The sequence below is a fragment of the Propithecus coquereli genome, unplaced genomic scaffold, assembly GCF_000956105.1.
Source record: "Propithecus coquereli isolate 6110/MARCELLA unplaced genomic scaffold, Pcoq_1.0 Scaffold57, whole genome shotgun sequence".
Lineage (NCBI taxonomy): Eukaryota > Metazoa > Chordata > Mammalia > Primates > Indriidae > Propithecus > Propithecus coquereli.
Window position 1 is genome coordinate 5,990,571 of NW_012151618.1, and position 25,520 is coordinate 6,016,090.

A 25,520-nucleotide genomic window follows, 5' to 3' on the forward strand; every position below is an offset into this window, starting at 1 on the left:
AATGTTAGCCAATAATGCTTAAACAAATTGTTGTGAAGAAAATAGGCAGACATTTATTTTAAAATCCTCTCTCTCTCTTTTCTTTCCTTTAAAAAAAAAAAATCTAGTTGATTGAGATCCTTTTTAGATTTTTTTCTGTAAGTTTGAACAGATTGCTACCAAAATGAGGTCTATAATTCTGATGACAGTTAGCATTGGCCCAGAATCTTCCAGACAAGGATTTCCAAGTACTTTATAAACATTAATTAAACTGTAGAAGTCTGTGTGAGGAGCATGTTACTGAGTTGATTTTCCTAAAAGAGCAAGTGGGGCCATTGATGTTAAGTGACTTTAACTCGCCCAGTTCACTCAGTGAGAAAGAAGCAGGAGCCAAGAGATGAATCCAATAATCAGAATTCCTGGGTCTCTGCTCTGATATATCTAATAGCATTGCAGATTTGCCCATTTTGTAAGATAGCATTTTGTGTTTCTCCAAATGGTTAGTGTGATTCAAATAGTAAGAAATTTTTGATAGGGTTCACCGACAAAAGAAGAGGAATAGCTTCTCCATGAGCAAAAAAAGGTTAGGTAAATAATGAATTTTCAAAGATACTGGGGGGAGGGGGGGGATAGTCTGCTTATAAAACTGTCATCAGATTCAGACTTGTGCCCAAATATTTAGATTTGCCTATGTAAGGATTTCATATTATTTCTCCAAAAAGTAAATATGGAAAAGCTCACATAATTTATTGAAATATTTCATTTTGAACATAGTAATGTTCATCTAGGTAACTTTTTTGAAACATCCAGGAATTCTTCTTTCTAGGTTAAGCTTTTATCTTTTAAGAAAAACCAGTCTAATGTTTATCATTTAAATTATAGCACATGGAGTTTTTTATGTAATATGTGATAAATTTGAATTTATCAATGCAAATTGGTATGTCTTGCAAAAATGAACAGAGAAATAGTATTGGCTTTCATACACTAGGGAAACTATTCTAATTTGTGCCGTTATTCATGAAGTCAACAATTATTTCTTAAGTAGTACCTATTTGTTGAAATTAGTAAACTTTAGTTTTCTAGAAATTTTCAGGTATTCACTGGACTACCGCAGAAATAAATGCTGACCAGGTTTTATCTTCCATAATATCTTTATCTCTAGCTGTTTCTTCATCAATACATGATTGTCAGTTTGTAGGAAAAAAAACACACACCATGAGGGTATTATAGAGCAGATCTCTCCAGCCAGTAGATTGAGAGCTACAGGGAATCTTGAAAATTTACTGTCATGTCTCACAGCTATTACCAGTTTTCTTCGGTCACTTACTCCTTGGTATTAACAGGATTTCTAGTAGGAAGAAAAATACAGCTAGTAGTGGTACCTGCAATATAAGCAAAGCACCTTTCACAGTGCCTTCACGTAAGAGTTTGTCTGCAAATACCAGTTCCTGCCACCATGTCCACAGTACCCTTAAGACTTCAGGAGCAAAGGAGAGAAGGTAGAAGAGTCTTCGACTGCTGTGCAGTCAAAGGAATGTTCAGCAGGAACTTCTCGAAGCAAAGTTGGTCAACAAAGGAATGCCATGTCTCCTGGGAAGGGGTCTATTTTAGTCTCCCCACAAAGTGGGCCTTAGTGCAGATACAGTTGTGGATTTCAAAGCACAGCTTCTGTGGCCGTCAGTGAATTACCCTCCCTGATGTAGGAGTTATACAAGGAACCTTCTGTGGCTGCCACAGCAATTTGTTGTTTTTTTTAATTGTTTTAAGTTTATATACATTGGCCACACAATACAACCTCTCAGGATGCCATTATGCAATCTCTGATCTTGTACAACTTACTCGTTTTTACAAATTAGAAAACTGAGGCCCAGAAAGATGATATCAGCATAAATATTTTTCTAACAGGCACTTGAAGTAAAAGTAAGAAACATCATGTGTCCTTTGTGAGAAATGAAGAATAGCAATTACTTGTAAGTTAAACTAACGTAACTATGTTGTAGTACTATCCAGAACAGACCTTTGGGGTATTGGGATTTTGCTGCCAATTTTTCAGGGGGTGATTTGTCGTTGATCCCTCTTTTCAGCAGGACTGGGTTTTGTGTTCAACACCAAATTAGTTGATTGGTAGATGCCGCTTGGAGGACTAGATAGAAAAGGAGTCATGTGCTATACCTGGGTTCTACCAAATGTCTACCTATGTGATTGGAATATAGGAGTTTTGCCCTAAACCTCCCTTGGAAAACACTGCAGTATAGTATGCAGTTAAGAATTTGGTGTCAGATAGCTCTGCATTCTAGTTCTTCTGCTTACTAATTCTGTGACCTTGGGCAAATTATCTCTACTCATTAGTAAAATAGTGTCTACCTCAGTGGGTTGGAAGAATTAAAGCCACCATTAGCTTTCATCTGGATTGTTTCAGTAGTCTTCTAATTGGTCTGCCTCCTCCCACACTTTTCCACATATAGTGTGTTCCCCACACACAGCAGCCATGATGATCCTTTTAAGATGTATTAATAGATTGTCTTTTTAATAAACAGTGCCAAAGTCATTTGGCTATCACTACAGAAAAAAAAAAAAGTACCTTGACCCCTTACCAGCATACACAAAAACCAAATTGAGATTTAAATGTAAAAGATAACACAGTAAAGCTTTTGGAAGGCAACATAGAAAAACAGATTTATAACCTTGGAGTAGGCAGAGATTTCTTTAAAAAATGCTAACCATAAAGGGGAAAATGGATAAATTGGCCTACATTAAAGTGAAGAATTTCTGTTTATCAAGAGACACTATTAAGAGAGTAAAAAGGCAACCTACAGAAGATATTCAGATAGATCCAGTAAAAGATCTTGTATCCAGAGTATATGATAAACTATAAATCAATAAATAAATGATGGGCAATCCAGTAGGAAAAAAATGAGCAAAAGGCTTAAAATGGCCATTTCACTATAAAATATCCAAATGTCCAATAAACATGAACCCACTGTGACTCAGCAGTAGGAACTTGGCTGCTAAAATGTCTATTCAGTCTTCCACTGCGTTAGTAAGTATAGTCACAACAAAAGAGTTAATCGTGCCACACAGGTCTTCAATAGTTACAACAGCTGAAACATTATATAATTTTCTACACAGACGGCTTTATTTTACTTTTGGAAATACTGTTTTCTATGAGTTCTTAATCATAACAAGCTAAAATAATATATCTTTTTACTTTTATCCTTTGTTCCTCCGTCCCTTCACTGGGACCACACAGTATAATGTCTGACTCTTTGTTGGCATGATAGCTCTGCAAGTCTTAAAAGTACAGAGACTACACTTCTTCCAGATCCTGTCTTCTCTAGGCAAACATCCTGGTTCTTCTAGCTGATGTGATTTTTAGATTCCTCACCATGCCTGCCTGCCTTTTGGCTTTTCAGCATTATTCTTAAGATGTGGGAGATACAAAGTGGAAAGCATCATCAGTGGACCTCTTTTGGTGAGACTATTCATGTTCAAAGTAGTACTGCTTTGGATGGGAATTAGACTACATAGCCTATGAAGAAGCCCCATTAAAAACGGAATCTGTGATCCTGGGAAAGGTCATTTGGCCTAATTTGGTAATTCTGATTACCTCAGAAATGATAAGGAGATCCTATAATTCACCTGCCCTTCAAGGAGTTACCAAAATTGGACCTTAGTTTTTACTAAGTTTTTAAGTTTAGGAAAAAAATCACTTGTGTAAAGTACAGGATAGAGTGATGTGGTTTAATAGCGGTTCGAGCTTTTAAAAGGCCTAATTTGTGCCCACAAGACAGTATGACTATTTTTAAAAGCCATTGTGTTCTTAACTGCACTTATGGAGTAATGAAATTCATGTGGGGTTGTAGGGGAGGGAGGATTTCCAAGTTTCTCTTCTTTTATGGTTTTTTACTTTTCCTTTTTTTTTTTCTTTTCCATTTCTGTGTTTTGAGTCGTTATCTTTCTACGCCCTTTTTCTTATGCTGATAAGCCATCTAGTTGCTTTTTAAAAAAGAATCAGTGAGCTGTCTTTCTGTAAGGTAAGAGAGAAGAACTCCTGTGAGTGTTTGCTTCTTACTACATTAGAAACTCCCTGGACTTGCTGCATTCTCATTCTCTAGCCCTCTGGCAAAGGAGGTATATCCAGCTCTAGCCTTATGGTTTACTCAGATGTTTGATCAAATTGTCCCAGTGAGTGCCTTTTCCTTTTATCCTCGAGATTAATTACTGTCATAGCCACGAGACAACATGATCTGGATCTAAATGAAAACTAAGTTGGCAGCTCTAAAACTGTGTAGGGCAGAGTACAGTTTATCTGCCAGACCACCTTTGTTGGAAACATCACTCGCCTAAAAGGCTCAATTGTTCTCACTTAGGCCACCTACTCCAGAGATCCTCCTCCTGTGAAATGATGAGTAGTTTAATCTATCTTAGTATGACCAGAAGGTGCATATTTCTCCATTCAAGTCAGAGTAAAAGTCCACTTCCTGGTTCAGTGCGCCTTATAGAATTGTTGCAATCCCAGATATTCCGTATCCACTTATCCAACACCACCCATAGTGCACCTAAGATGTGGACCTTGAGACACTTGACCTTGCTACAGAGAACTACTTTGGTCTAAATTTGCACACTGAAGAAAGGGTAAAACTGAACACCATTCTCAGTATGAATTGTGGCACCATCTAACTTTTGTGTGTGTGTTTTCTTAAAATATATATACTATTAGATTTATCTCACTAAAAAACGCTAAATATCTAACAAATGTAGCACTGCTTGTAAAACTTGGTCTTCATCCTAGGCTGTAAGGATGAAGACCACTAGTTGGCATATGCTGAGGGCAGAGGTTTGTATCTTACTCATCTCATAAACCCATTATCTATCAGAGTGACTAGCCATATGTAATAGATGGAACTTAGGTTCTTCTGTCTAGTCAATTCTTGAATATTTGTGATAGGGGTGGAGATGAATGGGAATATAGAACAGTGCCTGTCTACTCCCAGCTTCAGTTTGATTGCTGATTGTATCCTATGTGAAGAAAAAGTAAGTAAAATTATCTTCTGAAGAGCTCTTTATAGGCTGTTAACATTAGTTTGTATTTTTGGAGCTTAGGTAAACAATGGAGAGTCGTAACCCAAAGTATGTTAGTGGTAGAGAACAAGATGACTTAGAATTTCTTTTTTAATTCTGGGACTATTTGTTTGGGTAATGCCGCTCAGAGTTTATGTGTGTTACACAACTAGGGAAAATAACTTCTTTTTGTTGTTGTTGTTGTTGAGATAGAGTCTCACTCTGTTGCCTGGACTAGAGTGCCATGGCGTTAGCCTGGCTCACAGCAACCTCAAACTCCTGGGCCCAAGCGATTCTCCTGCATCAGCCCCCTGAGTAGCTGGGACTACAGGCATGTGCCACCACGCCCAGCTATTTTTTTTCTATTCTTAGTAGAGATGGGGGTCTCACTCTTGCTCAGGCTGGTCTCGAACTCCTGAGCTCAAGCAATCCTCCCGCCTCAGCCTCCCAGAGTGCCAGGATTACAGGCGTGAGCCACCACACCCAGAGGCCCTCTTTCTTGAATAATTGTTTTAAATACTATTCAAATGAGTCAAAATTATCTATGATTTCTTGAGCAGTTCTTAGTTTGAATCAGAAAATTCTGGCTCTGGTTAATTAATGTAAACCACATAGGTCTAACTACTTATAATACTTTTGCATATGAGATATATATCTATAGATGTCTGATGGCTTAATATACATATATATCTTCCAATAATAGGTTATTCTACTAGAGGTGGGATTTTTTTTTTTTTTTTGGGGGGGGCAGGGTCTCACTCTGTCACTCAGGCCGAAGTGCAGTGGCATAATCATAGCTCACTGAAACCTCAAACTCCTGAGCTCAAGTGATCCTCCCACCTTCCAAGGTGGTGGGATTACAGGCATGAGCCACCATGCCCAGCCCAGAGTTGGGATTCTTAACCTGGAGTCCAGAGACTGCCAGAATAGAAAAAAAATCAGTGAGCTTGGATGGGAAAAAATTGTCAGCTTTATTTTTACCAATTTCTAAGTGTAACTTAGCATGTCTATCAATATTTTTTATTTTTTTTTGAAACAGGATTTCACTATGTTGCCCAGGCTGGACTGGATCTCCTGGGTTCAAGTGATCCTCCTGCCTCAGCCTCCCAAGTAGATGGGACTACAGGCATGTACCACCATGCCTAGCTACATGTCCTTCAATTTTGAATGAGGATAGCAAAATAGTTCTGACAGTACCTGTAGTTTTTGTCACCAATAGAGCAGATATTTTCATATCATAAAGTAGTTGCAGATATATTAAACTATCATTTATGGTTTGAAATTACCATTAATAGGCTTGCTGCTAGATATTATTTTTTAATGTGTTGATAAATTACTATGTAGCAAATGTGGTTTCTTTGACATTGTGATGATTACATATCAATTTACTTTATTGTTTTGTGCATTTAAAAACATTATTCTGAAAAGCTTGCCCAAGAGGCCCGTGCCACATGTGCACACCTATATCCATACCTACCCACTCCCAACACAAAACTCCTGTACCAGAATATCCCATTGAATTTTTTGTAATAATTTTTTCATAGATGTTTCAAGGCAAATTAGGTATCCGTTAAGTTACTGATAGTTCTTAAACTGTGTTCAGATGAAGTTTACCAGTTAAAATTGTCCATCTACTGCATTTATAATATTTATGTAAAAGTTAGCAGAAACCAGTGACATAGTAGCCAGAGATTTTTATTTGCCAGTTGCCTGAGATAACATGAGGAAAATTATATGATTAATTTTAATTCATGAAAATAGTTCTTATGAAAAGTAATTTTGAAAGAATTAAAGATGAATGCCTTCTTAGTCTCAGATTGAGTATGCATTATTATATTTCAAGGGTACCCAAACATTTAAGTCCCTAAGAAAATAATTAGTTCCTAGTAAATGAAAGGTGAAATAAGAATGTATTTACACTTCAAAATCTCATTTGAATAGATTGTGTCATTTTGAAAATAAGCTATCAACTTTCCATTTCAGAAACTTTTACTTTTTAATGTTTTTAGCTTATGTTAAATTAGTTTTCATTCTCTCTGAATTGAGTATCCTTTGTGAAAGGGAAAGGAAATTTAGGAATTTTAATAGGCATAGGGAAAGTAAGTTTAAAAGTTTACATTTTCTTAAACAGTCTGTCAAATGAGTAGCCTCCACAGAGATAATTAAGATTGTATTTAAAGACTGTACTTTATTAAAAACAGAGCTAATGTTCATCTCTTACTTACCTTGTCCCCTTTTCCACTGCAACATTTTTTTAAAAAAAGAGTTCTTACATTTGAGTGAAAATATAACAGACCTCAGGTTATTGCTTAGCTTTAAGTCTTTTTTTAATTTTTATTTTTAATTGACAAATAATAGATGTATATTTATGGGGTACAATGTATTTTGATAAATGTGTACATACATTGTGGAAAGATTGTATCATAGCTTTAATCTTACTGGTTGTTGAAACAATGTTTTCAGAGGAGGAATTTGCAAGGTAGAAAGGACCTGGTGAGTATTTCAACCACTAGTAAGTTGATAATATATTGTGGTAAATGACTAAAGCCACTGGTGTAATATTTTTTTATTTTTGTAATTTTATGGCATTTGTTTAAATAATGTTAATGTAGGCTCCTATTCTATGCTGCCAAGTACATGAGATAGGGTTTGTTTTTAAACACAACAATTTCTTAAAATTAAAGACATGTACAGAGAATGGTTTTGAATATCTCATAAACTTGTTTAATTTATTTGATTAAAGAAACAATATCACCAAACTGCAGGTATGGGTTATCCTTTATTTCTTTCCCAGCAATTTCTTCTATGCCAGTCATTCTGAGTTGGTATTTCCTTCAGCTTCTTGCCATCTTCTTGGTTCAGGAGGGTTTTTGTTCCATTTTGAGGAGGCACCAGGAGGGGTATGTGTCAGAATTGCAGGTGTACAGTCCTTTCATGGTTTCATGAGGTGAGTGACCGAAGAGTAGAAGAATAGAGTACAAAACCTTGAAACGTAACCTTGACTCTTATAAGCATTCTTGCTTGTAAAAGATACATCCTTAAAGAGTTATATTTTTTTCCTTCATGTAGGTGCTTTGTAAATTAAAATTCTTTATGTAGGACATACTACTTTATGGTAGAAATGTGTGAAGTAAATAGACAGTAATTAACCTTTTCTTGTAAATCTGCATTGTTATGTGTTTGTATTACTTCACCTGAACTATGTACTTCATCAGTAATAGCCAAGAGGTCTTTCTTAAAACACATGCTATAGTACCCTTAATGGACTCAGAAATTATATCCCTAATTGTTGAAGGATGTTTTAGTAACTAGCTTTATTATTACAAGGATTACTTTGCATATATAAACGGTTAATAGTTGCCAGATTTACAGTTGCAAGATTTCTACACCAGTTAGCCAGTGTAGCATGTATACTTTAATAAAAATGATGCAATATTAGTCCATATGTTTCCAAGGTTTTTAAAAATTGTGCACACATTAATAAACAATTTTGAGCATCCTATTCATGTGTAGATTTTTAAGTTAAACTATATTTTTATACAATCACAAGCTCATAACTCAATGTATAGTAAATGTATACAATTATGAAGTTTATATAGCTTCAATAATTTTAAATCTTTTGGCTAACTTATCAGATTTGATTATATTATTATTATTATTACCTTACAATTGTAGAAAGAATCAGCTTGTCTTTTTTTTTTTTTTTTTTTTTGAGACAGAGTCTTGCTCTGTTGCCTGGGCATGAGGGCAATGGCAGCATCATAGCTCACTGCAGCCTCAAACTCTTGGGCTCAAGAGATCCTCCCATCTTGGCCTCCCAGAGTGCTAGGATTACAGGCATGAGCCACTGAGAACTAGCCTTAGCTTGTCATTCTTTACTGTGCCTCCAACTTTGGTATTATCATCAAACTGTGATGTCTTTGCAGAAATCTTTTTAAGCAACATGAGTAAAACTGTATTGTAGGGGCTAAGAGAAACTTCCCCTTTGCCCCTGTAAAGGTTCACTGAAAATCAACTGACAAAAGGCAGATTGACAGAAGAAAAGACATGCAAAATTTATTATTTTTACATGCATAGCACTGGGGAATTGCAGGAGAATGATTATGCAATATCTTAATGAAGTACAGATATTTATGTATCTTTCTTCATGGGGGAAGGGGAGGTGGGAGAAATGTGGCAATCTGAAGGATAGTAAATGATTTTTAGGGGGAGCGAATGGACATGGAGAAGGCAGAACATACAATGGCCTGGGACAAAGTCCTGGGGCATGCAGAGCAGACAGTGGTTTGTGACAAAGGTCTGTCCAGGTGTGTTGACAGACTTCAGTCTCTCTCTCTCGATGTGGGTTAATGTAATGAAAACTCAGGGAAGGCAATAGTGTTCTTTGGCAGGTCTGGTTTCTAAGTAGATAAAGGAACTTTAGAGGACAACTTTACCCTATGCTTTGGGGAGCAGAGAGACCTTGAGGCTGCTTCTTCAGTCTAGCATGTCAAAGCACTATATTTTGGGGTATTGGTTACTAAGCCTCAGTATCATACTTCCAAATTCACTTTACTGAACATACCTAAGCTCTCGTGTGTTGAAAACAAATGAGTGAGCACACTGCTGTCAGTTGTCAGCACCGTGAAACTTTGCCTTTCCTCAAGAACTAGCCTGTACCATTCTTGCCACTTGGCCATGAGACTTTTGAACTGTGGATATAGTCCCAACAGGAATTCTTTATACATAGCTGGTAAGAGTATAAATTGGACAATGACTTCAGAGAATAGTAAATACCTATAAAGCTGAAAGTGTGCATCCTTTAATCTACAAGTTCCACTTCTTTGTGTCTGTTCTGGAGAAAGTTTTGTATATGTGTGTATACAAGACCTGTGCAAGGATATTTGTTTCAACACTTCAGGACAAAGAAAAAAGTAAAAACTATCTTTTAGTAGGTAAATAAACTGGTTTTATTTGTATAATGGAGCATTTTAGAGCAGTAAAAGTGAACAATAATGTCTGTTATCAACATGTAGCCCAAAAACATAATATTGCATGAAAATGCAAATTTCAAAAGGATATGTAATCCCATCTGTTTAAATATATTAAATGCAAAGAGTAATGTATATTGTTTGAGAAACATGAATGAATATATATTAAAAAGTACAAGATATACATGGGAATCACACACACCAACTTCATGAGAATGATTACTTCAGAGTCTGGGCAGAGCTGTGTCTATACTATCTTAATGTTTGAGAGAAAAGGAAGGAGGAAGGTTCAATTTGAAGGAAATATGGGAAAACATTATTCTCACTAGTGGATACATGAATCATATTATTGGCTATATAGATATCTTTTAAATGTGTTTTAAATATTATACATAGAAAATAAATTATTTACATAGTATAAAGTCAGATTTGACTCAAACTGAGTGAAATGATAGCAAGCTCTTTAACATTTATTTATCTGATTTTATCCTCTTGTTTCTAATTTGTTCTTTCTACTTCCAAACCCCAATATCATTAGCATGAATAGTCGAATTGATTGTCAATAAATGAGGGGTTTCATATAAAGTTAATTTCTTTGTTTTGTAGGAAAAACGTCAGAGAGAGGCTCATTTTCCCTATACAGCAGAGATTCTGGATTACCAGGCTGTCAAGTAAGTTAATGAATAAAAAAGCAATGAGATGATTTTTGAGCACATAAATAAAGGCTTTATTAATAGAGAAAGTAGAGATTTATCCTATTTCACCATTATTTGTTCCTTTAATTTTTTAAAATGTGGTGGTTTTTTAGCAACTAAACATATTTTCTTTTCTTTTGTTCCCTCTGTTTAAAATGGTTTCCCTTCCCCAGGTCACCAGTCTGTCTTTATCATTAAATATGTTCATAATCTACCTCATGTTAACTGGAAGCAAAGTAGCAGTTATCTTTTTACCCCTTTCCAAAATGCGTATGATTTCTGAAAATGGTTTTTGCATATTTCCTCACAGAAAAAACACATTGTTGGTATATAACATGAAGAACATATGATTGATCTGCATAGCTTGAATACCCTGTAATGTTAAGCTTGTTAGCATTGGAAGTATTTTTATTTCAATCCTGCATTCCATTCTAACCAATTTTTAGGCTTCACACCATCTCTAACTTGGAAACTTTGTTTTCAGCTCTTCCACGTTGTCTAGCATGTGGTATTTCTGCTAATGGTATCTTCTTTGCTTTTTCCCCCCATATCTTTAGACGGAGAATCCTGAACACTAAGTTTATCTGCAGATTCCCATTAGAATCAATCCAAAAAGAATAGAAAGGAAAGATAGAATATATTAAATTTGTTTTCTGCCGTCTGTATGCTTTTCATGAGGCACACCTAATTGCAGACGTGGGCACCTCGGCCAATTTTAACTGTCATAATATTGCTCCATTTAATAGTTTTACATAATATTCTATTTTATGATATGCCTTCTCATTATAAAATAGTATATTGTAAAAACTGGAGATCGTCTATTCCCATACCCTTATTGGTGAACCCAACAGATAGGCACAGTCTGAATAAATGGTTTGTTCAGTATCATAGAGTTGGGCATGGTAGCTGGACCAACACTGAGATTTCCTGCCTTCTGACCAAGCAGTCATACTCTATTCTCATCCAAGTGATTTTTAAAAATTTTAATGGTGCTAATAATGATCACTGTATTTTCCATGTTACAGTTAGCTTTATTTATTTCATTATAGTCATTTAAAAATATAGAGATTAGAGTTATGTGATAGCCAGTTGTTATTCCTTACCAGCTCACAAGAGCCAAATTTGTTAAATTTTCAGGAATTTTAGAAGGTGGTTGATATCACATTGCTATCTTAAAAGTGGCCATCATGGAAACATTTATACTGCAGAAATCCAAAAAGGTTACAAATAGGGCTTTTTTTTTTAACCATTTGTTAAACATTTACCAGCACATGGCTTGTGCCCAGATAAAAATTGCAGAGAACAAAAAAAAAAAGTGATTATTCAGTTCACAGTAGATCAATAGCAGCATTTGAACTTTTAGCCTCCATTAAAGTACTTTTCTGACCTTTATTGAATGATAACCGTGCTATAAGGCCAACTAAGATTTCTTTTTCATAGTTTTAGCAATATCCATTGATGAGAATCACAATATCCTCTCTTTGGGGCCATATCAAATGTGGATTGGTAATTGTAATATTTCTACAATTTATAATTGATATGAGAATCACATTTTTTATGGTATAAGTTACTGTTTGAATTTCATTTTCTAAACGTGAATTCTTCAGTGACTTGGACTACGGGCTCTAGATCTAATTTCTCATCTCATCTGTATCACTCTCATTGTCAGAGTTTTGCAGGCTATTCACTCTTCTTGTGAATCTGTTCAGAGCAAAACAAAATTTTAAAAGCTAATTTAGATCATTTTGACAATGAACAGGTGATAAAAATAACTACAGAATTCTTTAGGTTTAAGATGTTCAGTAAACTCTCATTATGACATATCATTGACTAGAATTGTCTGCCAGCCTGCTTCAAGGCCTTAAAATTCTTTTCACCTTAATCTTAAATCTGAGACAGCAGCTTAGTCAAGCAATACTGAATCTTATACTATATTCTTATAGTATAGGCATACCTGATAACACTGTTACAAATTTGATTACTTAATCAGGTATATGAAAGTGCTATTCTCAGTTCCTGGTAATATAGTAGAAGGTCAGTAAATGTCAGTTGAGGGTGGTAAAAAGAAAGGAATAAAAGATTTAGAGTCAGAAGACTTCGGTTCAAGTCCCATCTCTACATTGATTTCCTTATTTGAACAGTAGGATTAGCAATTTCTGACTCCACCTACTTTATATGTCTCTGAAGGTTGACTCTTCGGGCTTGTGAAAACATTTCAAAAAATAAATACATGTTTTAAAAATGTCTTGATTCATGTAACCCACGTAACAAAAAGTCTGTTGGGTTCTTGATACTATTTTTGAGAGAACTAAAAGTTCGAAAACCATTGGTCTAATGTTAACACTACTGCTAAACTTGAGGAAAAAAACTATTGGAAACTTTTTAGCATAGTAGCTAATGCTTACATTAATGTTTTCATTATGTTCAAATGTTTTCACGTTTTTTTATACCCTCTTGGCAAAAGTATTGCTACTTAGTTAGAATCAGTGGTGAGCTGTATGTATGTAAGTGTCCAATTTTGCAAAAGTGAATCTTAACAGTTTTTGCCAAGGATTAATGTGCATTTATATCAGATTCAATTCTCATATCAAAAAACATTTATTTTAAACCTAGGTGTTTAGCACTCTAATAACAATTGCTACCATTTGCTGAGCACTAACGAAGCCAATCATTGAACTAAACATGACCACATTTAACCCTTTTAACAACAACCCATTTTGCAGATTAGAAAACAGGGGTTCTCTGAAGGTATTATTTGTTCAAGTCTGGATATCCAGCAAGTGTTAAACCTAAACCCACGTTTGAGGTTTTGGGCTGTGGTGTAAGTATACTGCAGCAAAAGAATCCCTCAGATTCCTAGTGTATGCCCTTCCCTCCATTTATTTTAATTTGTTTGATTGAGGAGGGGGCTGGGAATTAATATTTTTAATAAGCACCCCAGGTGATTCTAATTCACATGGACTGGAGTTCATGCTTTAAGAGAGCCAGCTCTTCTGTATATGTCAAATGTAAGCATATAAGAGCATTAAAAAAGACACTATAAGATCACTACTGTTTGACAACTGTTTGTAAACATTTTGGAGAGATCAAGCGGGCCTATGGAAAAGAGAAGAACAAGATTACTGGAATGCATGATGCAAAATAACAATATTGCTATGTATAAGATTTAAAGGTATTTAGGTGACAGAAAGATTCATTTTTGAAAAATTCATAGAAGCAATGCATGAGCCCCAGGAAGGAAACCCAAAATTCAGCAGAGGCTAGGGAAAATTATATCGCAGCAAGGACAGACAGCATCAATGAAGACAAAAGGGCCCTTAAAACAAGAAAAGTTTCTTTCATCACTGTGAAAGGAGCAATGGCTTTATTATTTATTATTGTTACTGAGCTCTGAGTATGCTGCAGTTGCTAGAAGAAATTGTGATGGATGACGTTAGCTGATTTTGGGCCTGCGTAAGTAAACTCAGGAAATGCAAGAGTTAAAAAGGCGTATTACTTCCTAATTCAGAGAAAAACATGTATTCCAAACAGTATTTATTATAGTGAGTCAGAGAAGGAAAAAATATACTTAACTAATTGGCTGCCATTTTGTCTTATTCACAAGTGACATAAAAATCCAAGGAAATACAAATAGTGACTGCAAAATTATATTCAAACACCACCTTGAAACCATTTTTCTTCAACCAAATCCCCCAAGGAACATTAACTCTGCTATTAATGTACATAAAATGCTGCTGACACGCTACAAAATTCAGGCTAATTTAATAATGCCTGATGGGCCTTACTTCATGTTAAGATGATATAATAATATGTTGCTAAATGAGTCTCCTCATATTACCTTCACAGCAATCACATAACTGATGAGCCATTAAAAGGAAACTCATGTAGCAGTATTACTGGAAACATTGATAGATCATTCTACAATTGAATTTTTTTTTATTGATCCAACGCAGAGCATAGAAGCCAGCATCTTTATTAACATTAGGTACAATACTTTAAAAAGCACTAGTGTTAAGTGAAAAATCCTTTTATCATTACCACACAGTTTTTCATTGATACCTCTTTAACAAGTGTTTATTTATGTACTTAGAGTAAGTTTTTCTCAGAGTGCTCAAATGTAGAAGATGGCAGGGTCTTGGTTTTTTGAGAAAGTGTTAAGTTTTATCTGAGTTCAGATATTAAACCTTTGAGAAAACGACAACTTTTAAAGCTCTACTTTAGTTAACTCTTACTTATTTGAAAATATACACGTACCATTTACTTCTTTCTCATCCTCTTTTTGCATTGTAGCCAATCTCATCATGTACAGATATTTGTAATGATAAAATATGAGTCAATACATCAAGAAACATAACAATGATAAATGTACACCTAATAAGAAAGCTTCAAAGTAAATGAAGCAAAAAAATTGACAGAATTAAAGAGAGAAATAAACAAATTCACATAGTTGAAGATTTGAATACCTCTCTTGGCAATTGACAAAATAACTAGACAAAAAAACTTAGTTCATTTGGTTCTATGTCTTTACTATCAACAACTTTGACCTAAATGATATTTATAGAACTCGACATCCAGCAACTGAAGAATATAAATTCCTTTCCAAGGACACATGTTACATTCAACAGGCGTGAACTACATGTTGGCCCATAAAACTGTCAGTAAATTGAAAAGGTTTGAAGTCATACAAAGTATATTCTCTGACCACAAAAGAGTCAAATTAGAAGTTAATAAGATAGCTAGAAAAACACCATATATTTGGAAATTAAAGAACACATATCTAAATAACCCATAGTTTTAAAAAGAAATCACAAGGGAATTTAGAAAGTATTTCTAACTGAATAATAATGAAAATATGATATAACAAAATTTGTTGGTACAGCTAAATCAGTGCAAGGAAGGAAAGATACAGCTTTAAATGCCTATAGTAGAAAAGATCTATAGTGAATGAGCTGAGAATGACCCCGAGAAGCTAGAAAAAGAAGCACAGAGTAAACCCAAAGTAAGTAGAAGAAAGGAAACATTACAAATAATAGCAGAAATGAATGTGGTAGAAAAAAGTAGAAAAAACTAAAAAAGCCAAAATTTGGTTGTTTGAAAGAAAAACTTGTAAAATTAATAAGCTAGGCTGTTTAATACAAGTGGTGAAGGGAAGGAAGAGAGATCACATATTACCAAAATCAGGAACAAAAGAGAGGTTATCACTATAAATCATATATACATTAAGTAGATAATAAAATATTATTAACAATTTAATTTAGTAAATTTGACAACTTAAATGAAATAAATAAATTTCATGGAAAATACTTACCAAAAGGAGACAAGATGAAACAAAATCTGAGGAGATGTATATCTGTTAATGAAAGTGAACTCATCTCAAAAACCTTCCCACAAAGAAAGCTTGAGGGTCATATGGTTTCACTGGTGAAGTCTCTCAAATGCTTAGGGGAAAAACCAATCTTATACAAATTATTTTAGAAAATAGAGTAGGAATACTTCTCAGATCCTTTTATGAGGTGAGCAACACCCTGATACTGAAACCACCCGTGTGTTCGTACCAGAAATGAAAGTTTGATTTAACATTTGAAAATTTATTTATTTAATTCGGCTCATTAACAGAATCAAGGAGAAAAGCAATATGATCATTTCCATAGATACAGAAAAGATATTTGACAAAATTGAATACTTATGATAAAATCTCTTGGCAAACTAATATATGGCAGCTTCCTCAATTTGATAAAAGACATGCATAAAAAATCTGTGGCTACCAGCAAACTTAATGGTGAAAGACTAAATGCTATCCTAATGTCAGGATCAAGGTAAGAATTTTTGTTCTCACCATTTGCATTTTATGTCCTGGCCAGTGTAAAAGGACAAGAAAAAAAACCATAAAAATGGAAAGGAATAAATTAAACTGAATTTGCTGATGACATGTTTGTGTACGTAGTAAATACTAAAGAGTCATCAAGAAAACTTCTAGAATTATGTACTGTTAGTTATATCACAGGATACAGAGTCAATCTAAAAAAATAAATTGTATTTCTATACCCTAGCAATGAAGAAAATGAAATTAACAAAATGGTACTGTTTATATTAGTATCAAAAAGCATGTAACACTGTTGGTTAAATTTAACAAAAGTTTGTGAGACTTCAACAATGAAAACTATGAAACATTGCTCTGAGAAATCAACACCTATATGGCAAATGATATTTTATAAGAGCACCACAGTAATTCAATGATAAAAGAAAAATCTCTTTATCATATGATACTGGAACAATTGTGTATCAATATCTGAAAAAAAAATTTCAGCTTGCCTTACATCATATACAAATTTAAGATGGATCATAGACTTTAAATATGAAAGCTATAGTAATATAGCTGCTGGGGGGAAACATAGAAAGTAGCCTTTTAGTTTTACTTTAATGGGATATTTGTTTAGAGGAACAGTATGAGATGTCCGAATTTATAAGGAAGGGATTTAGATGCCTAACCAAAGAATTTTATTCTTAAGGATTTTGGATTGGATGGGTGGCATGATGAAAAATAAAAATATCTCTTAGAAGGTTAAGCTCTGGTTCAAGAGAATTTATAAACTGGAAACAAGGACAATATTTGAGATTGTCTTGCTCTAGGCCACATGTGAAGAACGATGAAATAGGTAGTTTAGAAGCATTTTAGTTACATAGGAACACATTGCAGGTGTTAAAAGATAGTTAAAAAAAGATAAAATCATGACTGTCTCACAGATATAAAAATGAACAGGTATATAGATTTTATCTCACCAGTAAAGAAGTTTGTAAGGTGTTATTGCAGCCAGTTCAGAGGAGAATCCAAAACCAGACACATTCATAGAGCAAAAATATAGAAGTGAATGTACAAGTAGAGGCAAAACTGTTTTTTGTTTTTTTCTCCTTTGAAGGAGGGCATAGGTTTTGAGGGTAAGTTTGGTTTATCCCTCCACTGGACAGAATTTTTTTCCTGATGTATAGAAAATTGTTCTGCATTGCTACCAGTAATCTGCAACTTAACAGAGTTAAAAAAGCTTCCATTGAATGAGAATCATAACCTGGAACGGTATGCTCTAGACTGGGGGGCGGGGGGTCAGTTGATTTTGGCTACTAGCTAAATGCCCCAACCTCTTTCTTTTTTATTGTGTCTCTTCATTTACATATTAGCCAGGACTCCTTTCTTTCTTGCTACAATGTCAGAGGTGAGTAGTTGCAACAAAGAGTATGGCCTAAAAAGCTTGAATATTTTCTGTCTAGCTCTTTACAGAGCCAACCCCACTGTAATAATGCATAATTTTCCATCGAAGCACTAATTTTTTCCTACACAGGTATATGTTTCTGAAAATTGAGAGAATCAGGGCTTTCATATGTGGCTAGTCCCTACACTGGCCTGCTGTTTCCCCAAGAGAATTAATTAAAGTTAGTTGTTTTAAAGAGCAGTTTGGATCTCTCCTTATGTAACAATAAACCTAATAGTAAGGACCTTAGCCTTGGGCTGAATTATTAGAAACATAATATTTAGAATAAGAAAGTTGATACTGTATTCCATTCTAAGCAAATCTATTTCAAAACAAGCAAAAGTAAACCAAACCCCATTCAGAGAAGAACTTGCAAACAGTAAAGTAACTTGTGACTCTGTCATATCGAGAATGGCTGCAGGACTTCGGAGTGTTTAGTTTTAAGAAGTTAGGACTCAACATGAAAGGCATCTTCAAATGTTTGAAGCATAGTTTCGCTCTTTCTGTAACTTTGAAGGTTAAAATGTTGGACAGTGAGTAGAAGTTAAGCAATCCTGATTTCAACCCAATATAAGAAAGAATATTCTCATAGCTGAGCTGTTCAGAGGATGGAGTATTCAGCCTTAGTAGATAGTGACTTTCCTCTCACTAGATATATTCAGGCAGAGGCTAAACATTCACTTTACTGAGATTTTATAATGTCAGAATTATTCGATGGAAATAAAAGACCTTAAAATGTTCATTAATTCCGTGAGCTCTGTAGTGACAAGTAAAAGGCGTTCCAAGTGATATTGCTGATCCGTCTGAGATTGGAGACTACAAATTACTATTGACACTAATCTATATGGCTGTATATGTGTTTTAATTTTATTCCAGTAGTACCCAGCAGACGGAATGTGTAAGCACAGACAACAAGTGGTTGAATTGATATAGTAATCAAGTTTGCAGGACAGTTAGATAGGTTAATGAGGGTGTTAATACACAATGACTAACATATATCTGACACTTAACATTACAAGCATTATTTCATTTGGTCCCTTCAGTACTCTATGAAAGAAATGGTGTCGTGGTGCTGCTGCTGTAACTGCTGTTATTCCTTCTATTTGATAGCTGAGGAACCTGAAGTCTCAAGGACTCATATAATTTCCCCAGGATTTCATAGCTGAGAAATATCAGAAGGATAGGAGAATTGACATAGTGATGAGAAAATGGTTAAAGTAATAGACTATGTGGTCTAAGTTTCAAAGGAAGAAAATGAATCCAAGATTAAACTTTGGAACTGGAAAAAAAGGTCAAGATGTTGAAGGCCATGAGGTGAGAGAACAGGTGCAGTAAGTAATAAGGGAGTAATAAGGATTGGCACTGTAAGAATAGGAGGTTATGTGAAAGAATATCATAATTAAAAAATTCAAAAGTCATCCGGTTCCTAGTGCTAATAGCAGCATCCTCCTTTGGGGAGTAAATTATTAGATTGGTGATTAGGGGATTGTTGGAGTCATGAAGGTTAAGAAGACATGAAATTAGCTCTTAGATCAGTGTTGAAGCTATCCAAGAAATGATTTGCTCATGAGGTAGCATGTGAAAGGACCATGCACAGTGGCCGGCACACAGTAGGCATTCAGAAAATGTTTGAATCTGAACCATGAGATCTAGGAAGAATATGTTAAAAAGGTTAATAAGCCATCAACTGCTTGCAGGGTGATCTTCTGGGTTTTGTGGGTCCTTTGGAACGTAGGTAAAATAAATTGTTTTGTGGGAGGAAAGTCTCATCTTGAAATATCAGGCAATAGGCAATTTAAATTTCCTGCTTCTGTTAAAGGCCAGAGAGAGTTAGATTATGCAAGGGTTACTTGGCAGGGAAAAAACTTCATTTGTTTCTTTGTTTCTGTTCTCTTCATAAAAATTGATAATTATACTTTTGGTAGTACATAATGCCCTTTGGGAGCATTGTTTCAGAAAGTCTGTTTGTTCTTTTGCAAACTTACTTCAGGAGAAAAGAACCTATTAAATAATGGGCAGGGATTAGATACCATCTCAAAACAAACAAAAAAGAGGTGTCCAACAGGGTCTTACATGATAAGGGGTTATTGTCAATTTTGGAGGGTATAACAAAAGCTGGAAAATGGCAGAATAAATGAAGCAGGAACAACAGAAAGTTGACAGTTATTGAAACTGGATGATGGGTACATGAAGGTTCGTTATACTCTTTTTTTCTACTTTTGTGTATATGAAATTTTCTGAAATAAAAAGTTCAATTTTTCAAAGATGTCCAGTATGTGATGTTTCAATTCTCGAAGTATTGCATGCCTACCTATATGCCTAATACTATATTGGGTTTTGTGCTGCTCTTAATTGTACTTATGAAAATATAAGAAATTGAGAAAGGGGGGTACTCTTTTGCCACATATGAAAGCTAGTATTAAAGAGAAAGGGAGTGGCTTCAAGGTATGGGAACTCTTCTAAAAGTCTCAGTGACTGCATAACACCATTTCCACAAAAGCAAAAGAGAAATGACATTTCTTTATTTCCTGTTCTTCTAATGTTAGTACCTCACATAGCTGGCTTCTTTGTATTCCTTAAAGAAAAGGGCCAGAGACACACTGGAAGTACTGTAAAAATACATTCAGAGAGCCTCTTTTGTTTTTGTTTTTGTTTTGAGAGTCTTGCTCTGTCGCCCCCAGGTAGAGTTCAGTGGCATCATCATAGCTCACTGCAACCTCAAACTCCTGGGCTCAAGTGATCCTCCTGCCTCAGCCTCCCAAGTAGCTGGGACTACAGTCACACACCATGATGCCCAGCTAATTTTTCTATTTTTTGTAGAGACAGAGTCTTGCTCTTGCTCAGGCTGGTCTCGAACTCCTGACCTCAAGCAATCCTCCTCTCTCAGTCTCCCAGAGTGCCAGGATTACAGGCATGAGCCGCTGCGCCCAGCCTACAGAGACCCCTTTTTAAAAGGAAGTTTCTAAATTCAGACATTCAGAAAAACTGCTCACTTTCAAGAAAACATGCTGAGAGCATGCTCACTACCAACTTCGTAAGAGTCTGCCTTCAAGAAACCCTATATAGCATTTTTGGAAGCAGGGACTCTTTATGGAAGCCTATAAATTCGTAAAAGAAATTCATTCTTATTGCATATTTGTAATTATTTAAATACTAGATATATTAAAATGACATTTAGCTGGTTTTCTTCATATTTCTTTTATTTCCAAGAAGTCTTTATTGATTACATCCCAGATCTCTCTACTCTGATATCTTTTCATGAATGATGCAGGATTCAGGAGAAAAGTTGAAAGAAAAGAATTAGTGGAAAAGAAATATTAAAATGGTAAACTTTCCCTTGCTACTTGTAATTAAAGAAGACTGGGAAACAAACTGCTAAACTGTCATGTTTTAGCAATTTGATAGTACATAGGTAGTTTATTTTCTTTTTTAAGCCAAAAAGATTGGGCCAATTGCGGTGGCAGGATACTTTTGATGAATGACTGTCATTATCTTCTCAAACCTGCATGACGCGTTAAGTATAGACAGTGACAATTAAATTTTAAGAGACCATGTTGAGATTATAAGATTTGGCACTTATAAAAGAACTGGCATAACAGTTGGCTAGTGGTGGCTGGTGTGTTTTTATTGACCCAGGAAAGAATTAGAAGTATTTCAAGTTTTCTTTTACTTTGTTTCTCTCTCCCACCCTTCCCCCCCCAAATTAATATATTGTCCAAAGTGTTGCTAATGACTTGGAACTATTCAGGTTGCACAAAGCATTTAATGAAATCTTGTCTTAGACAAAACACTGGAAAGGATCATAATTAATGTCTCATTTTCTGCCAGAGTTGCTATTGATTACTCATTCAAGATCGCTTTGTTCTCAGAATGATAATAACTGTAGTTTCCATCACTATCTAATGAGATTCTCAGGATAGAGTTCTTTAACAACATGCTGATAATTGCTAACATATCCCTGAAATTTCAATGTAAATGAATTTGCATCATAATACAATTATTTCACAAATGTCAGTGTTTTCCAGATTTGAAACTTATTACATTATTTTTAAAAATCATTTGTAGAAAATTAACAGAAGACTGATATGTTATTAAAGCCTAACATTTATTTTTTGCCCTGAGTGGCCCTCACCCTCTGATATTTTGATTTGATGTGACTTGAGGTGAGAGGCTTCTTTGTCATTCTCCAGTTCCCCTGCCATAACCTCTGAAACTTCAGATGGATATATAGCTAAACTGTGCTGTGATTTTTTTTTAATTAAAAGAATAATTGCAAATATGGTAATACTATACTAATTTTGCTCATAGAACAATTCGTTTTTTGATCCTGCAGTGACAAAAGAAACACATGGTACTACAGCATAAAGAATTCAACTGAGAAATCTTACGAGTTTGTGTATTCTATTTAATCATGATTATTTTACATCTTTCTGTCTCGTTAATTTCAGCATACTCCCTCCTCAAAAACACAAATCTTTTGAACAGCTCCTGGCCTTTATATATTAAAAAAAAGCATACCATTTTAAGATAAGCATGAAGTTAAGGAATCCTGTAGAATGTACACAGAGCAGAGGTTCCATGAGTCCATAATAAATATTTTAAATGTTTTGAGATATGTGACTATAATATTAGGTACTGTGTGTCTTATTTTTCTAGAAAACAATTTAATAATGAGTTATTGCTTCAAAATTTTAATCATAAAAGTATGCTAATATTCTTGATGCAGGATTAATTAGGTCCTTATTTAATCTAAAGTTATGAATGAATATGAAAGTATGTTTAGTACAGTGTTTCAGCCAAGCCATTGAGTGGTAAAAAGCAGTTCTGAGAAAGCAAGCCTGTTTATCAAGATTTAATTTTCCCTTTTAAGGGTAAAGAATATTCAGATTATTACAGTGTGGTTCTGAATCCTTCTAGCTACTGAACAGCACCATTTTATATAGGATGTTCTTCTGTCTTCCTATAAAATCACATTTAGAGTACCTTCCAATATAATTAACAAAGAGTTCATATTAATAAAAGATGTTGGCCAAGCCCACTACTTTATTCATCTCCTTTACTTTTCTTTCAGTGTCACGTCAAGGCTCACACTGAATAGCCTCATCAGCTTCATGTTTGAGAGGGTATTTCTTGCACGTGAAGAGGGAAAGAAAACTTAAAATATATTTATCACACAGGCTATTAAAGTTCCTTATAAAGAAATGGGGATTTTTGTTTACAGACTAGAGATTTGACATATGTAATTCAAAATGTAACTTACGGTAGGTTTTAGCACAATAATCTAGGCCAGTAGTCTAGGCTATATTAGCGTTTTAGGGGAACTCTTCATTGATTATTCTTCAGTATTAGATACATTTTTCTCAGATGAGATTCTAGATGACTATAAAAAAGATTCTTTTCTAAGAATATGTTAAGAAATTAGTACTATGTCATTTTTGAATACTAATTCTGCCTTGAACAAGACAGCTTGGCAGAATAAAACTGCTTTGCCTAGTACCCTGTCCTCCGGGATATTTGTGTATTCTTTTTGCCTGAGATACCTTCAGGACAAGATCAGTGGTAATCAATAGCTCTTCTCATTTGTTTTAGGCAGGCAGAAAAATCAATAATATGAGCTGATATCTAATTTTAGGAGAAGAAAAAAAAATAGTTTGTGCTTTAGCACTACCTAAATGTTTGAAGAATTAAATAAAGGAAAAATATATTATTTTGTTAGTGGCAGAATATCAAAATGTTAGGCTTTCATAATTTAGCCCTTGATTTTTTAATCTTATTTCCCCTGTGGTTTCCCAGGTATTATTTCTTAGATTGTCAAGTCCTTGTGGAAAAAACGTGGTCTTACACTTCTTTTGTGTTTCTTATAATGATGAACAATTCATTTTAGTGAACAGGATAAAATATCTTCATTCTTAAAAAGAAACAATTTTTCCTGTATTTATCTTACCTAATCATATGGATCATGATACAGATTAAATAGGAGAAATAGTCAATTGCTGTGATTAGGACAGCTGAGTGAAATATGGCCTCTGTATCTTTTTTGGCATTTATATTCATTATGGAGGCAGAAGACAGGGCATTTCCTAAGTACATTGCCAGATTTGTCTATGTGAGGAGAAAAGTTTGTCAACACTAAAATTGGTAACAAGTAAACTTTTTTTTCCTAACAATATTTGTTCTTTTTTTCTTCCTTTACTGTATTCAGATATGCAAAGTCTACCATTATATATTCTGTAGACAACTCAGATTTAGGATTGTAATCCACAAATTCATTTATAAACCACTTATATTTTTTCAAATTAACAGTCTTATAAATGATAATTCTGTTACCAGACTATTTTAGAAGTCTTGTATTGAGGAAAGGGCTTTCTGAACAGACCTAGATTTTATTAGGGTTCTACTACTTGCTATCTGTATAATATATAAAATCTATATAATACTTAATAAGATTGCTATAAATACTAACTGAGATGGTACATTTGAAAACACAGTAGTGGATCCTTGATACTTATTCTTCTTTACTCCAGTTTTTTATTTTGAAAAATTACAAACCAGAAAAAATTAACACAGAAGAGGTTGAGTAATAATACAGTGAATGTCCACTTGCTCTTCATGAGGAGTCATCAATTAACATTTCACTGTGTTTGTGTACATATTCCTTTTCTTTCGTTCTGTGTGTGTGTGTGTGTGTGTGTGTGTATGCTGTATATGACCTTATACATACAAATGTACATACTTCTGCTGAATCATTTGAGAATCAGTTGACATTTTCTATTTATTCTTGATCTTGATGGATATTCCTTGAATCTGTCACACCCCTCTTTGGACTTAACCTCTAATTGTCAACCCTCTCTCTAGGGGTCTGTCACTTCAGCCCCTATTCTCTTGCCTATTTCCAACATCCTTTCTTACCATAGCCATTGGGAGTTGTAACCCAGCCAGTTTGGATTCAGAGCAGACGGGGTCTCCTGAAACCTCAGGTCACTTACTTTGGACAAAGGGTTTGTGCCCAGGAAACAGAATAAAAATGTCATTCATCTTATTTTCATTCTTTTGTGATACTTAGAATGTGGTGATTTATGGCAAAAGAAAAAAACGCAACTGTTTTTTGTATTGACTAGGGCCAATAACCATGCTATATGCCTTTACTTTTAAGCCTTACTTCTCCCAGCATCCCTGTTAGCTATTAGTAACATACCCATTTAAAGAAGAGGAAACATACTCAAAAATGTTAGATAATTTGCCCGAGATCACTGGTCAATATTTGAACTTAGGGCCGCTAACTCCAAAACCAGTGCTGTTTCCAGGACATAAGCAGTTTTGTAGGTGTTCATTCTACTTTCAGAAACGTAAGAAATGTGCTTTCCTATTCATCATTTGGATTTCATGCCTCTATTAGTCTTTATTGTGACTATTATTTGACTTCTTTGAAGAAATAACTCACTGACTAAATTTTACTCATCTGGGCCGGGTGCTGTGGCTCACGCCTGTAATCCTAGCTCTCTGGGAGGCCGAGGCGGGCGGATTGTTTGAGCTCAGGAGTTCGAGACCAGCCTGAGCAAGAGCGAGACCTC

General features: G+C 34.7%; 1 protein-coding gene across 2 annotated transcripts in view; it reads left to right on the forward strand.

Moving 5' to 3' along the window:
• Positions 1-25,520, forward strand: part of TCF12 (transcription factor 12) — a 349,621-nt gene that overhangs the window by 232,179 nt on the left and 91,922 nt on the right. For both annotated transcript variants that reach the window (XM_012658059.1, XM_012658058.1), the window contains exon 6: positions 10,617-10,681. In XM_012658059.1, the coding sequence (XP_012513513.1) occupies positions 10,617-10,681 (65 nt within the window). The remainder of the gene's footprint in view (positions 1-10,616; positions 10,682-25,520) is intronic.